At 52.9% G+C, this 16,375-nt stretch overlaps 1 protein-coding gene across 1 annotated transcript; it reads right to left on the bottom strand.

The window, feature by feature from the left end:
* Positions 1 to 103: 103 nt before the first annotated feature.
* On the bottom strand, positions 104 to 12,743 carry CCT8 (chaperonin containing TCP1 subunit 8). The gene is made up of 15 exons (XM_059686276.1): positions 12,589 to 12,743; positions 11,116 to 11,206; positions 10,421 to 10,500; positions 8,171 to 8,315; positions 7,519 to 7,704; positions 7,366 to 7,427; positions 6,140 to 6,277; positions 5,092 to 5,270; positions 3,797 to 3,863; positions 3,635 to 3,722; positions 3,437 to 3,552; positions 2,994 to 3,065; positions 2,753 to 2,917; positions 2,436 to 2,555; positions 104 to 313 (listed from the first exon to the last, which is right to left on the bottom strand). The coding sequence occupies exons 1-15, from the start codon at positions 12,646 to 12,648 to the stop codon at positions 236 to 238; spliced, it is 1,647 nt and encodes a 548-aa protein (XP_059542259.1). The 5' UTR covers positions 12,649 to 12,743; the 3' UTR covers positions 104 to 235.
* Positions 12,744 to 16,375: the final 3,632 nt, after the last annotated feature.

Raw genomic sequence — 16,375 nt, forward strand, 5'->3', positions numbered from 1 at the left:
CAGGCACACACTGGAAAGAGGCCCCTGACCACTCCCACAGCCAGTTTCATGAACCAGGTCGAGTCATCTTAGATCCAGGGACAGTGGTCAACAGAAACGAGGGTTTGATAGTAACAACACCTTTACTGCATTGTCCAGCCAAGGACAGAAACACAACACTTCTTAACTTAAGAAAAAAAAACGCCAGGCAATTCCTAGTTCACTACAACTACGACTACAGCAAAAATTAACCCACTCAGTCATTTTGGTCGTCATCCCAGTCCTTCTTCCCAGTGGGAGGCTTGGGCCCACCGGCTGGTTTTGCCATGATGATCTGCAACACAAAACAAGAATATACTTACAAACTCAACCTTTAGGAGGAAAAAAGACCACGTTTTTATTGGCCTGACTGAAGATTAAGCAATCATCTAGACATAAGCCACGGGTTTTACGGTGTACATGGAATTCAGCGCTCAGCCGAGTTCCCTGCTTTCCTCAACATTAACAGCAACAAAACCCACACCCATTAGGGAAGGGCACTCATTCCCTCCAAGACCTGCAGGTCAACACCCATGGAGCCGAGAGACTGCCACGTACCACCAGCGCGAACCAATCAACATGGCACCCAATTTGCTATTTATACACGAGTGTTGCTTGCCAACCATCTTCATCACAATTTCCTTGAGGCTTAGAAACTTTAGGTCCACCTGCCAGTTTTGCCATTAAAATCTAGTAAGTTCAACACTGAAGAGTTCTAGCACTCCAGCGGCAGGAAGCGTGAGGCACGAACCCAGTTCACCTGTCCAGTCCCCAGTAAGTCCAACGCACGCCGGAAGCCTCTGCCTCATCTGCGGTGCGCTAGCCCAGCACTCCTCGGGTACAGTCACCCAGAGGCCTCGACACTGGGAGCCCTGGGGGAGGTCAGACTGATGGGGGGTGGCCTAAGCTGCAGTCGGACATCCTTAGTGCTGCCAGAGGTGGGCCACTGCGCTCACCAGCCCTGAGCCCAGCCTGTGGCCGAGAGAGGCTCCCCCTGTTAGAGTGCACTGACCACCAGGGGGCAGCTCCTGCATTGAGCATCTGCCCCCTGGTGGCCAGTGCACATCATACTGACTGGTCCTTCTGCTGTTCGGTCATTTGCATATTACCCTTTTATTATCTAGGAGGATTTGTTTGGAAAAAAGGGAGAAGGGAGGTGACAGTTTAGGGCTGAAATACATTTGGGAGAGTCTAAATTAAATTAGTTGGGTTTCCTTAGAATAGAACTCTCCAACTCATACTTTCTGAATCTCAAAACTAGAAACAGTGTTGCTTCCCAAACGTATATTAGGAAATGTTTCTGGGTTTGGCTTCTGTTTAAAGCACAATACCACCCCCTCACCCGCTTGGTTCCCACCTCTTTTCAGAAGCTTCCATAAGAAATATGAGCCTTAAATTCCTGGAATACCACTTTACAAACTGAAGGTAAGTTCAGATTGAACTAAAGGCATTATCATTTCAGAATCTAAGTGTAGCTTGATTTCTTAAACAGTCCCGGGACCAGTTCTCGAACTTTCGGGGCCTGGTAACCACCTGCACGGCTTCTTTAAAACACACTGCTGGGCCTCCTTCCAGAGTTTCTGATTCAGTGAGTCTGGGTTGGGCCCCAAATTTGAATTTTTACAAGTTTTAGGTGATGCTGATTTGTGGACTGTTATTTGACAAAGGTCAATCCATCCCTTCTACATTATGCAACACTTACAACTGATTTCCAAGTCCCGTCCCACAATATACGCTTTGCAAAATTAGTTACAAATTCATGGCGGCAACACACACTGGTGAATGTGGTCAGAGGGTGGTCGGCACCTGTTTTCCCAAGTGCAGACCAGGCAGACAACAACGCACTCACATAATTTGTCACATAGGAAAGTTAAGCACCCAGTTCCTACCGTCTCATGAATTTCCTATAAGCTGGTGACCTGCAGTGTCTGCCCTCTGTCCTGACTCATTCCTCACCAACGTCGCCCTGAACTTCCTCTCCGTGCTACTTTACAAAGGGCCTGAAAACGATGACTGTAAATCAGATCGGTTTAAAGACACTGGCCCGGCCAAGGCTCAGTGGTTGATTATCGATCTATGAACCAGGAGGTCACAGTTCGATCTCTGAGCAGGGCACATGCTCAGATTGGGGGCGCAATCCCCAGTAGAGGGCGTGCAGGAGGCAGCCGATTTTCTCTCATCGATGTTTCTATTGCTCTCTCCCTTCCTCTCTCTAAAATCAATAAAACAAAAACATATTTGAGGGTAAAAAATAAAGAATAGAGACACCGTTGCTGGCCCTCCTACACCTGTCAGGCGAAGATGAAGGCCACTCCTGTGAGCAGAATGAGAACTGTGCTCGGCCTAGTTCCACGAAAACACACTACTGAGCCCCACGAGTATTAGTTTTTCTAAAGATCAGAGCCCCCTCCCCTCACCTGGTCCACTCTGAGCACCGTGACGGCGGCGTTGGTCGCCAGTTTGATGGCCCAGTACTTCCCCAGGTACGTGTCCAGGACACCAGCCTCCAGCATGTCCTTCACGGCAGGGACTTCAGCCTGTGGGCAGAGCAGTTCTCCCTGTAGGTTCTTTATGTGGAAATGTTTACAGGACAGAAGTGCCACCCTACACACCCTATAGAAGGTTAATAACAAAGCAAGACACTAAATTCTCATCCCTGTTCCTTTTACACAAGTATTTCTACTTGCAGGTTTTGCATTCACAAAATCAGGTTCACAGTGTTTTTCCCAAATACCTCAATGTCTAATCCGACATTTTTGTTTCCTTCCTGATGCACTGCATAGAGCTTGGAGATGACTTCGTTGGCTTTAACCCCCGAGTTTTCCGACAGTGCCCGGGGAATAGCTTCAAAGGCCTCCGCGAACTTCTTGATGGCGTACTGTTCAAGCCCAGGACACGTCTGCAGCAGAAACAAGCTTGTTAACGTATTTGTTCAAATCGCAGGAGGAAAGACACTGCACCCGAGAAAGCTATACCTCTCCGTAGGACGTGATCTGCTTGGCTAACTCGATTTCTGTTGCTCCACCTCCAGGCACAAGACGTTTATCCTGTAACATGTAGGGAAATGTCAATGAGCAGGAGTTTTGTTTTCTGTACTCGGTTCCCATGCTCCACCCAGGGCCTGCTGGTCAGGACCTGTTCCTCACTCTCTAGGTACAACTGTTACCCAGATGTAGAGCTCTGGGCATCAGGTACATGACGAGGGAGAAAGCAGGAATGGGAGCCAGTCACACCTGCAGACCGAGCACTAAGAGCTGTGCCTGTGAAGGAACCCACCACAACCATCCCTTCAAGAATAGCTCACGATCTCAGGTAGAAGAGGGCTCTGCTCCCCACCAGCTGCCCCGGGAAGGCAGGAGTCTGTGCACTGCGCCTGAGCCCTGCAGTGAGCGCCACCTCCAGACGCCTCGGTACTGACCCTGGTGAGAACTTTGAAAGTGTTCACAGCGTCATCGACCGCCCTCTCCACGTCGTCCATCAGGTTGTCAGTGGAGCCTCGGAGCACGATGGTGGAGATGGCCCCGTCCTCCTTTTCTGTGGGCCAAGTGCAGACATTTGGGGAGGAGTAAAGAGCACGAGCTCCCGTGCTGCAGGCACCTGCGCCCTCCCCACCTACCGTGCTTGAAGACCACCACCTGGGTGTCCCCCACTTCTGAGAGGGAAACACTGTCACAATGTCCCATTTCTTCAGCCACAGGAGGAGTCTGGAAGAAAGAGACCATTTTAACAACAATAACCAACAGGCTTGGCCGTTTGTTAATGTGTCCAAAATGCATACCAGCCTAGGCAGAGCTGTAGCACCAACAGTCTTACACAGCCGCCGGAGGTCCCACTTTGAGTTCAGCCTTAAAAACAAAACCCAAAAAACAAAGACCTTAATATAAGAAGCTTTGATTCCAACAGCTAGAAAAAAATGCAGAGATTAAGCAGGAAACTGTACACTGGTCCCCACGCCACACATTTTTGAAGGTTCAAGCTCAGAAAAGGTTTGGATTGCACGGTGGGCCCAGGTTGGGGTGGGGGCGGTGCGGGTCACGCATTAATCTAGAACAGGGAGCTTCAAGTCCCCGTCAACATTGAGGGGTCAGTTGTAAAACATGAGGGTACGTAGAGAACGTCTGCTTTCCTGTGGCAGCCACATATGCAGGGATTTACCTGCTCGTTAGACCAAGTACGAGAAGGGGGGGTGGGGGGTGGTAGAGGACCTGTCCAGTGCCTCAAGTCCTGACCCCACACTCTGGTGACTGTGCCAGGCCTCTGCCTGGAACGCCTTCCTGCCCTCTCTTCAAATGACACCCCAAGATTAACCCTTTGCGGTCGTATTAAATTTGGACATGGGTGTCGTACTGGTCGGAATTAATTTCCATTGAAAGAGCAGTGATACATAACATGCAAGATTATGAAGGATAAACAAGATTCAATAATTCTTTTCTGGAACTATGTCACTACTAGTAGAATCACTACAAACGTTATCACTTTCTACGTCAGAGTCAGTATTCAAGGTGCCAAAATAAAACTCTTCATCGTTACTTTCAGATTCGCAGTACACTTCTTTCGGTAACTTTTCTTTTTGCCATTTTGGAGTATTATTTTGAAATATCTTAACAAGCGAGAATGCCTAATTACAGTTAAACGTAATTTGTAAAGTTTTATTTGAAATTCTGCGAAGTATCCGACGCGTGTCGATTTCTTCGCTCTCAAAAGGCGACTGACTCGCCACGGTGTTTTGCATGGCAAGTGTGGAACGACCGCGTCTGTTTATATTGAGATTCGATATCTCCGATTTGTCGGGGCAATGTTTTGGTTCGTGACAAGGTCGCTTAGACACTTAAGATTTTCAGAGAAATTATGAACTGACACATGAATGAATAGAGTTAAGATTCGTACAGTTTCTTGCTGTGGTGGCTGAGAGTAGACAAATGACCGCAAAGGGTTAAGTTAGTTCTTTTGCTCTTTGATCGAATGCCTTACACTTCCCTTTTTTAAACAGCCGTGCTGAATGTGCTGAATGTGATCGTGCCTCACCATGGACAAGTCCTGTAACAGAGGTGAGCAGAAGGAAGCAGCCCTCACCTCACCAGCATGACGTTGTACTTGTTTGCGTAATGGAGAGCCATGTCGGCCACCTTGCCGCCCGTGACGATGACGTTCGCACCGGTGTCAGCGATAGCTTTGACTTGTGCGTCCATAAGGTTTTCTTCTCCCTTACTGAAATTCATCAGCTCCTCAGCAGTCTTTATCAGCACTGTTCCCTAGCAACACAAGCAGGAACTCTCTCTAAAACCATCTCACAGCTTTGATGTTCAAAGTCATAAGATGGCATTCTACTGAAGACATAAACATTGGGAAAAACATGAAAACACACGTGAGTGTCTTACGAAGCAGAATACGAAACCTTTACAACAGACCCAGCTTGTTCCCTGCCTCCCCGGTTCCAAAACGGACCCCTGCTCCCTGACAGGCGCCCTGGCGGAAAGGCTGGAAACACCTGGCGTTAGATGTTTTGTCGGGCAAGGGTCCTGGTAGCAACGTGGTTCTTCCGCTACAACAATCACCTGCCACGTGCCAAACGACAACAATAGGCTTTTCTGTACCGAGCAGACATTTTTATAAGAATGTGGACTGACCACTCCGCACCCAAGCCTGTCCCACGTCTGAACCCATCAACAACTCGATTTCAACGATCTCGGGAAGAAGCCAGCAGTGACCCATAAACTTCAAACTTGACGTAACATGTATTTAAAAAAACACAAACGTATCAATTTTAACTACATCAGCATGTTTTTCTTAGGGTGCTACCGAAGCCCAACATCACCTTTGAAAACACGAATGAACAGCACGCAGTACGGGGGTCCCCGTGGGCACTCTGCCGCTGAGTGGGTAACTCCTTGCGGTCAAGGCCACGTTTACCACCACAGACACCACACCACGGCGAAAAGACTCAAACTCAATATTCAGTATTGGAATTAGACATTCAAATATAAACCCGGCTTTAAAAACCAGACATGACCTGAGTTTCCAATGATTTCACAGTATTCACTGGTTAAGAGCAAACCGCCCCCAGAACAGAGAACCCTCTAGCTGCCTGAGCGGGCAGCCCCAGGCCTCCCGGTGCTGGTACCTTGGTCTCGGTTATCATGCCGTCGAACGGACACGAGTACACAGCTATCTTCGCGTCTTTGACGGAGGTCACGTCCCCTTCCGCTTCCTTCTTGAAAACCATGCCGTGCAGGACCGAAGAGGAGCAGACGCCTGAGCCCTGAGGAGCGACACCAAAGCTACGATGAGCTCACAAGCAGCACCTGGGCTGTGCTGATCCTGCAGTCACCAAAAATACCCCTTCAACAGCGACAGACAGCAGCGCTGACTCCTGGGGAATGGGTGGGAAGGGGCCACCGATATGGGGGAGGGGAGAGGACCTTCAGTACAGTGGGAGGAGCCAAAGACAGAAAACTGTTCTCATCCACCACCCACCCATCGTCCACCTCCACCCCCAGTACTGGGTGCCGAGGGACAGGCACACTCAGTGCTGGGGCAGAACAGAGAACAAGCATCGTTTCCGATCTCCCAAGTTCACCACTTAACAGGGAGGGGGCACTGCATGGAGTCAGAAAACAGCATGGGCACCTTTACACACAGAGCGGGCACGTGTGTTTGTGCAGGCTAAACTTCCGCTACATCAACAGTCATATGGCAATGTGCAAACCACTAATTCTGGTTTTAATAGACCAATCAGACATTTTTATGAAAAACACAGGCTTATTTCAATGCTAACGTTGAAGTTATTATTGCAGAGCAAAGGACAACTTCCATCCCAAACAAAACTGCCCTGCCCAAGCTTGTGGCTCTAACGCAGCACATCCAAAGAATATGAAGATCAGTGTTTTGCTATGCACGCTCTCACCCTTCAAGCTGTCATGGAAGAATGACAACTTTAGCCCTAACAGGCTTGGCTCAGTGAATAGAGCGTCGGCCTGTGGACCGAAGGGTCCTGGGTTAGATTCCGGTCAAGGGCATGTACCTCGGTTGCAGGTTCCTCCCCAGCCTGGGCCCTGGTCAGGGCATGTGCAGGAGGCAAACAATTGATGAGTTTCTCTCACATCAGTGTTTCTGTCTTTCCCTCTCCCTTCCACTCTCTCTAAAAACCAATGGGCGTTGACTGATGAAGAAGAAATGGGAATGAAGAAGAGTCATTACACTCAAAATATCCCCGGGTGAGGATTAAAACAAATGAATCAATCATAAGTGCCAAAACCCAAGGCAAGGTTTAGGTGTAGATTAACACATTTTTCCCCCCCAAAACAAGTAACTTATCTAGGTCATGTCAAATGCATAATCTAAACTTACCAGAATCTTACAAACTCTGATGTTATCCACGTTGAAATGGCCCGACTCAGGAAAGATGGACACTGTTGAGAAAGAGGACGCATGAGGAGCTGCCCGGGGACAGCGAGGAAGCAGCTCCGGACGTCAGACGAGTGATTCTGGATCCGGACTCACCACAGGCCTGAGCAATGAGCTTGGCCAGAAAGCCTTCGTTGCCGTACTGCTTGCTCATGACGGACGTGTGGAGAAGAGAGGCCACTTCATCAACATCCCGGAGGTTTTTTGCAGAACAACACACCAAACTGGGGAGGATCTCGTGGGCTTTCCTGCAGGCGATTTCATAGCCTTCGATGACCTGCCGTGGGAAATGCAAAAACCGTTCTCAAAGGCAGACTTATGACAAAGCAGCACATCATGGCGACCCAATGAACACGTACGTTCATTTTCAGTATGAAATAACAAACACACGTCCAGAACGACATTCATAGCAGAGCCTACGAGTTAGGAGAGCCGTGGGCCAGAGGCCACCTCTGAATCCTAACCACCACTTATTAGCTACAAGGTCTCGAGCAAGATTTGCCTGAGGCCTCACCCCCTTCTCCTGAAATGGCCTGGGGTCCTTCTATTAGCCTCACAGGCAGGCTCTGGTGCGGACGAGGCGGGGCCTGCAGAGCCGGTCCACAGCACTGGCAGAAGGAAGGCTCACGCTCGCTGGGGCTCTGAGGTGGCTCTTGGAAGCAGTGGGGGTGTGCATGCACGAGCACACACATGCACATACGTGAGCACACACATACAACTAGGACACTAAAGTAAACGCTTGCCTCAGAGACCGACAGGCCGATCCTCAGGAGCTCCTCAGCCAGCTCCAGCAGAGCGCCGGCGAACACCAGCACGAAGTTGGTGCCGTCTCCAACCTCTTGCTCTTGCATGTGCGAGGCCATCACGATCATTTTGGCAGCAGGATGCTGCACCTGGTGGAGGGGGTTGAGTTTAACAGCAAGTTAAGGCACCGGATATTTAAAGCAATACAGCCATTCATTCCCATTTCTTCTTCATCAGTCAACTCCGATCTCCCAGGGGCCAGGGACTCCACTGCACAGACCAACGGTGTGGTCACGAGGGGACAACCAGGCATCCCTGGTCCCTGGCCACACGTGGTCACTGTGAAGGGGAACGACCTCAGTGTGTATGCTTTTCACCTGCAGTCGCAGCCCGTCCATCTCCACACACCAGGTCAGAGCGTCATTGTATGTTCACTCAATTAAAACAAAGTAACTCCCACCAGTAGTTCTAGGCTCTTGAAAAAGCTTTATGAGAGCTAAAACAGGTATCATTTCAGTGGGGCACGAGTCTCACTTTCTGTGTTTCTTCTTAATGTAAGGGAATCAGTTGTGATTTGAAAAAGGGGAACAGAAAATGTTTCTTCCAAAAAAGTATACCAAGATTTTAAGTGTTTTTCCCCCTTAGAATTCAGATGCTTTTTTAGAAATGAGAAAGGGGTACCAACTGACGGTGAGAAAACTCAGAAGTCAGTACTATGATCACATCATGAGGATTGTATCGCCACCACAACCAAGCAACTCCGAGAACAGCACAGCCCACAACGCTCACAAGTCCCTCCAGCATCTTGTGCAATTAACACATTGTATGCGGGAAACATGTTTACACGTTTTACGTATTTATACATTCTACCAGTGTAGTAGAGCGCAGGACACGTATTAATACGTTTTTTATAGGCTAGCAGTAGAATGCGGGTAACGTATGAATACGTAAACTAAAGTTATCATTTTACTGAACGTTGCCATTTGCACAAAAAATTAGCAAAAATGGCCCACGCCACCTGTTAGCGCGCGATAAAAACTACCCGCAAACAATGTGTTAAATGTTTTATTCAGTACATTAAGGATATACTGTTATTTAATAAGTGAGAGAAATGTTAACACGCCTATAGGGTTTCATTTAAAAGGACTAAGTTGCCTAACCGGTTTGGCTCAGTGGATAGAGCATCAGCCTGTGGACTGAAGGGTCCTGGGTTCGATTCCGGTCAAGGGCATGTACCTTGGTTGCAGGCACGTCCCCAGTAGGGGGTGTGCAGGAGGCAGCTGATCGATGTTTCTAACTCTCTATCCCTCTCCCTTCCTCTCTGTAAAAAATCAATAAAATATATTTAAAACAATAAAATAAAAAAATAAAAGGACTAAGTTATGCGGCTTTAAGCGCCAAGTTCAGGAGCATTTGCGGAGGGTCACGCGGCCTCTGGGACAGGCGGTGACAAGTGCTGACTGTCCCAATAACATGTGGCCGTATCTCTGCTACCGACTCTCAGAACAGCTGTTTCACTGTCACCAAGCCAAACAAATGGTCTTTTCTTAAAGCCACTGCTCTGAGCATCAGCTGTCCCTGCCTCGGATAAGCCACTTCAGAACCAGACAGCATAGCCACCTGTGTGCTTAGCAAACCTACTTATTGTTGCTGTTCATCCTCACCCGGGGATATTTTTCCATTTACTTAAAATTAGAAAATAAATGTTTTCACTGATTTCAGAGGGAGGAAGGGATAGAAACATCCACCATGAGAGAGAACCATGGATTGACTGGCTGCCTCCCGCACACCCCCCGCTGGGGATCAAGCCCGAAAAACCAGCATGTGCCCTGACGAGGAATCGAATGCTGACCCCTGGGTTCACAGGCTGAGGCTCAACCACTGAGCACCCCAGCTGGGCTCCACTGATTGGAGAGTGGAAGGGGGGAGGGGGAGAGAGAAACACTGATTGGTTGCTCCTGCGTATGCCCTGAACAGGGACGGGGACCGAGCCTGCCACCAAGGTACGTGCCCCCCCCTCCCCCCCAGAACTGAACCCAGGACCCTTCCAATTGCAGGCCAGGGCTGATCGGTTTCCTTCCTAAAGCACCTGACAGGGGACCAAACGCGAGGCCTTCTGGTGCATGGGACGAGGTCCAACCAACCGGACCCAGCTGGACCGGCCAGGGCTGAAATGAGGTTCCTTCCAGGTTAAGATCTACTGAACCTTGGAGTTACCAACACAGTTCTTGGCTTTTGAAAGGAAGCAGCTTACTTCCAGCTCTCTTAAAATAGTCGCCGCATCATTTGTCACAAACAGCTTCTCCAGGTGGTTGATAACCATTTTGTTCATTCCTGAAAGTTAAGTTAGAAAAGCAAGTCCATAACCATTCAAATCCGTCTCCGAACACCCAGGGAACTCTAATTAAAAATCTGTTTCCACGCATTTCTTAAACAACTGGAAACCCCCCCACTCCAACTCTCCCACCGCCCCAGCGCACACCTAGGCCACGCTCCCCTCGCATCTCCCCAGTCCACTTGGGACGACGCCAACCTCGTCTCCTTTTTGATCAATAAATACAAACCATACTGATACACACAGAAGAATCTACTTAAAAGTATGTTTAGTTCTCTGCTTATCATCTGCGTTAACTAGATTCCGTTGATGGCAGGAGGCCAGAGAACCTTCTCCCTTAAGTCACAGTCAGTGTGAAATGCTGGGCACCTGTAACACCGACCGTGAGCTCCCGTCTAACAGTCAGAGCTCCACTTTTCCTATCGTCCCCGAGGACAGAAAGGAACGTCTGATCCCTACTTTACTAAAGGCGACCTGAGCTGCTGATTCAACACTGGAACCTGAGCGGTGTCCCTGGACTGAGGTACCGTCACAGCCGCCCTGTGGGCCGCTCTCCAGCGAGCAGAGGGGCCGGAGCCCGTGCTGCCCGACAGCAGAGCTTGGAGATAGATTACCGTTCGGTCCGTACGCCGTGCGTGTGGTCTGGGCGAGCTCCTTGCAGGCCTGGATGTTCCTGTACACGGCCTCTTCCAACCCTGAGAAATGCTGGGACAGACCTTCCGATTAGAACAGGAAACAGGAACGGTCCTTCCCAGGGACAGTGGGGTCGAGAGTGGCAGCACCGCCCCGGGCCGTCCTGACCACCAGGCAACGCAGGGGTGAGAGCCCGGGGCCTGGTGCCCGGTGTTCCTGACGCAGAGGCCCCACCAGCGTCACGGATGGAACCCGGCCGGCAGGGACCTGGGAGGTCCTCCACCCTCTCTGCAGGGAGGGCCAGGGCTCCTCCAGGTGGGGGCACCGCCGGACTCTCAGGGGGCAGGGGAGGGAGCAGCTGCTGTGTCGGGGCCTGAGCTCAGCGAGGCCAGCAACTCGGGGTCCCGCTGGTGCACCTGCCCCCACGCTCAGGGCCCCGAGGGCAGGGCCCCCCGTCGCGCACGGAACGGAAGGAACCTGCTGCGTACGGGATGCTCTGGACTTGGGGTGACTGTGGCCTGTTTCCCCGAGAGCCGCTTCCCCCAGCACAGCAGCCCCTCGCCCCTCCCGCCCGCGGGGCCAGTCCTGCACCCAGTAGCCCACGTGCGAGCGGACACCGCCCCGACAGGACGGCGGTCCCGGCAGAGACCCTGACAGCGCCGTCCCAGGGTCACGCAGAGGAGCTGTGGCCGCAGCAACTCCCGCTCGAGCTGACGCCGGCTCTCGGCCTCCTGCCTCTGAGCCGAGCCGGGGCCCCCCCTCGGGGACAAGGCCCCTGAGCTCCACTCCTCTCCCCGTTCTCCGCGCCCACGGGCCTCCCCGGCCGGGACACCCGCACTGTGACCGGGCGGCCTCCCCTCCGCCCCTGGGGTCCCTCCCCGGCGCCCAGCCCTCCGTCTGCGCCGCCATCGCTGAGCTCCCCTCCCGCTCCGGTCCTGCTCCGGCCATTGCTTCCCCAGCGTCCAGACCAGCGGAGCCCCGTTGTCCTGCCCGCAAGAAGCTCGCTCCCGACACTGTCCGGGACGGAGCCTCGCCGCCGGTGTCCGTAACTGACCGCAGGGAACGGGGGGGGGAGAGCGGGGCCACCGGGAATAGCCGGCGCCCGGCCGTCCCGGAGCACGGACACTTGGAGGCTCCGGGGACACCGGGCCCGACCCCCATCGCAGGGGCTGCGGGCCGAGCTCGGCATCCCCGGTCCCGTGGGGCCCGGACCACGTGGCCCGAGGACCGACGGCCCGCCGCCCGCCCCGCCGCCGTCCCGGAGGGTGGGGACCAGGCGCGCGGCTGGACGCGAACCCGGGGTCGCGGGGGGACGGAGGCGCCCAGGCCGGACGCGCCCCCACCCCGGGCACCGCCCTTTCTAGAACCTTCTCTCCCTACGACCGCGGGACCGGGAGCAGCCGCCCTGCCCTCCGCGGCCGCCACGCCCGCCCCTCCCCGGCCGGCGCCCTCACCTTGGCTCCCTCCTTGAGCATCTGCGCGAAGCCGGGGGCTTTGGGGACGTGGAGCGCCATGGCTGCGCCGCGGGAGAAGTTCACGCGCCGACCCGGAGAAGCGAGGGCCGCACAGCCTCCTGGGAACGCCGCGCGGCCTCAGGCCCCGCCCCCGCTCCGAGGCCCCGCCCCCCCGCCGCGGGCGGCAGCCTCGCGAGACGGAGCGATTCCCGCGCCCAGACCGCGCTGACGATCCCCGAGCAGGTCGATCGGCCCGGCGGGGCGCGCTGTTGGCCTTCGGGTCCGCGCACGCGCAGGCCGCCCAGGCGAGGCGTCCGCTGCCGACGGCTCCGGCTCTGCGGGCGCGGGGCGTGGGCCGCCGGGTGTCCCGTGTCCGACCGGAGGCCGCGGCTGCAGCTCGGATGAACTTGCACGTCGTCCTGCAGACCCGCCGGCAGGGTCGAGTTAGGTCCCTTCCCGCCCGGAGCCCGGCCTGCAGGGCGGTTCGCTGTGAGCGAGTCTGACGCCGAGAGGCCTGCGCGGGGGGACGGTGCGGGCCGGGCCCCTGGGCGCGTTTCCCGCGTCGCGGCTGCGGCCCCGGCTCCGGCGCCGGGGTGGGCGGTCTGGGTCTCGGGTGGCAGCGGTGCCCCGGCGCCCGGTTCGGAAGCGGAGGCTCCTCCGACGGGTCAGCGCTGTGCCCCGGACTCGCCCTGGACGACAGCCTCGGAGCCGGCGCCCCACCCCCCGGGCCGGCGCTGGTTCCTGGTGTGAAACCTCCCGCTCAGCGCGGCTCTGGCTGAGTTTCCCCGGGGAACCGGGAGGTCGGCGCGGGCCCGGGCGCGGGGCTGCGGGAAGCAGCGATCCGTGATTCTCATCCACGTCTCTCCCTCTCCCTTCTTCTCGGAAATCAGTAAAAAACATTTTTAAAAAACAGAACTCTTTCTGCTTATGAACCAGGGTCTTTGTTTCCTTCCCGAGATGCCGATGGGGTTCCCGTGTGAAAGGCAGCGAGGAGGGTGCAGACCGGCCAGGAGTCTGCGTCCACTTGGAACAGAAGCTCTCGCCGCCCTTGAGCCGGCCCGCACGCCAAGCCCGACCGAGACAGGGCGTCCGGGGATGGCTGGCAGCCGCCCTGCACCCAGCCGGGCAGCTGGGCTCCGGCAAGCATTTTGGTATCTTGCCCCCGGCCTGGACTGGGTCAGGGTCAGGGTCAGGGACAGGGTCAGGGACTGCGAGGGACAGTGGTCTCTGCTCTAGGCTCGTTGCTGTCAGACATTTCGTTGCGTGGAATCTTTTATACGACCCGTGGGGAAACCGTGTCCTGTTAACCACTTTTTATTTTACGGCCTCTATGATCTTACATCTTTTCTGTTTCTCTCTTTTTTAAAAATATATTTTTACTGATTTTAGAGAGAGGCAGAGAGAGAAACATCAATAATGAGAGAGAATCATGGACCGGCTGCCTCCTGCACGCCCCACAGTGGGGATCAAGCCCATAACCAGGGCCTGTGCCCCGACCGGGAATCGAACCCTGACCTCCTGGCTCATAGGGCGACGCTCAGCCATTGAGCCCTAGTGGCAGGGTGTCGGTTATTTTTTATTAAAATGATTTCCATCGGGGTGAGTCAGTCTCAGGGGAATAAAATCAAGGCAGGATCTGTTGATGTGTGGTTGGCTGGAGCAGTTGCATTTTCTCTGCTGTTTGATGCAGCTGTTTTCTGTCCTTCATGATACTCACTCTTCTGACTGCGCCTAATTGCACCCAGGAGGTGAGATCCCCTCAGGCAGGAGTCCTGACCCAGGAGGGTAATGGCTACCAAGTCCTTTCCAGGAGTTGGTTTCATCCCGCCTGCATCGTCACACGGCGATTTTTGACAATTTAGGAGAAGATCATCTAACAATTAGAAATTAACTTTCCAAGATGAAAAAGGAAAGTTATTTAGAAATAAGAGCAACAGAGGAATCCTGTAAAATAAAAGGCTAATATGCAAATCGATTGAACAGTGGAACGACCAGTTGCTATGACGTGCACTGACCACCAGGGGGCAGACACTCAATGCAGAAGCTGCCCCCTGGTGGTCAGTGCGCTCCCACAGGGGGAGTACGGCTCAGCCAGAAGCCAGGCTCACGGCTGGTGAGCGCAGTGGTAGTGGCAGGAGCCTCTCCCACCTCTGCAGCAGCACTAAGGATGTCCTATGGGGAGCAGGCAGTCAGACAGCCCCCAAGGGCTCCCAGGCAGCAAGAGGGTGCAGGCCAGGCCGAGGGACATGCGCCCCCTCTCCCCCCCCCCCCGAGTGCATGAATTCTGTGCACTGGGCCTCTAGTATGTTTAGAAAAATGTAATAATACACAGTCACATCTCAAGATGACTCTCACATTTTGCCAAAAAATTACCAAGGCGAGAAGGAAAAAGAAGTTAGCAAGGAAAATGCCTGTCTCCACGCTCAAGCGCTTTCTTCTCATTCGAGGTGTGGGGATGAAGTGTGGTAGCAGTCATCTCAGGTAGAAGCTGTAATTTCACTTTAACCCTGCTGTTTGGCTTTTGTACTTACTGCTTTGTTTAACAATAGAAAGTTACTTTGATTTTCTGAACTCATGTATCCTATCCCAATTGATTGAAGGCTCCGTTTTTGGTGGTTTAAACATCCCATTGGTTGTGATCTTACTGGTTATCGAAGCACATTCCTCTGTACCTGGGAACCTGGGACAGCACAATTATCCTAAATTGCCTCAGTGGCCACAGATAATGTGTTCCGGTTGACTCAGTGGTCCCAAACCAGGGCAGCACAGTTACTCCAAATTGCCTCGATGGCTCCAGATCATGTGTTTCCGTTGACCCGAGGGCTCTAGATAATGTGTGTCTGTCGACTCAGTGGTCCGGAGACCCAAAACTATAATTTAACTAACTTGCTCAATTCTGCTTCTGTAAACTGCTTTTTTGCAAACCAGGTTCCTCATTCCAAACCCTGAGATGTAATCATTACCTTTGTGATTTTTGCCTATATAAATGTGGTGTTGGGGCTAGGAAATTACTATGAGATTTGAGAGAGCGAAATGCCCCCTCGTAGTCCCGGATTTGCAATAAACGTGACTCCTTAATTCGACCTCTTGGGGCGTCCTTGTGTGATTCACGGGGTACGTTACCGCAGGGAGACTGTTAGGCCCTCATCAGGACCTTTGGGGCTGAGACGTGTAAGGTGATGCCACTCGTTCCCATAAGCTTTCTGTATGATTTCTCACGCAGCCCAAGCGAGAACAGGTGTGGGTGCAAAGGTGACACACAGACCTACTGAGAGTAGCAGCAGGTGACAGATAACAGCCAGGGCCACACGTACAGAGACTTGAGGAACCAGAGAAGCATCATTGGGGCTATTCAATGAGGCATTGCCTGGATGGTGCATTGCAGGTAAGGTGATCACCAGCTGCGAGGAAAATAAGTAACGATTATTGCCCCTTTTGCGTGGTCAGTGAACATGTCAAATACATTTAAATTCTATCAAAAGTGACTTAATTTTTAAAAACATTTGGTTCTTTTTGTAAATTTTATTTTATTTTTTAAATCTTTATTGTTGAGATTATTACAGATGGCCTTCTTCTCCCCACCCCTCCACCTGGTTCCCACCCTGACCCAGGCCTTCACCGCTCCATTGCCTGTGTCCATAGGTAATACGTATCCTATATAATAAAAGGCTAATGTGCAAATAGACCAAACGGCGGAATGACCAGTTGCCATGACACGCACTGACCACCAGGGGGCAGACGCTCAATGCAGGAGCTGCCCCCTGGTGGTCAGTGCGCTCCTACAGGG

This window comes from Myotis daubentonii, chromosome 3 (assembly GCF_963259705.1).
Source record: "Myotis daubentonii chromosome 3, mMyoDau2.1, whole genome shotgun sequence".
In the NCBI taxonomy this organism is placed as follows: domain Eukaryota; kingdom Metazoa; phylum Chordata; class Mammalia; order Chiroptera; family Vespertilionidae; genus Myotis; species Myotis daubentonii.

What these genes read in the sequence shown, in the direction of transcription:
- CCT8 (XM_059686276.1), bottom strand. Translation starts at nt 12,648, where the DNA reads ATGGCGCTCCACGTCCCCAAAGCCCCCGGCTTCGCGCAGATGCTCAAG. An exon ending in GAGGATCGGCCTGTCGGTCT is followed by an intron (nt 7,705 to 8,170) that starts CTGAGGCAAGCG and finishes TGCATTTCCCAC; the next exon opens with GGCAGGTCATCGAAGGCTAT. An exon ending in GCATGATAACCGAGACCAAG is followed by an intron (nt 5,271 to 6,139) that starts GTACCAGCACCG and finishes TTGTGTTGCTAG; the next exon opens with GGAACAGTGCTGATAAAGAC.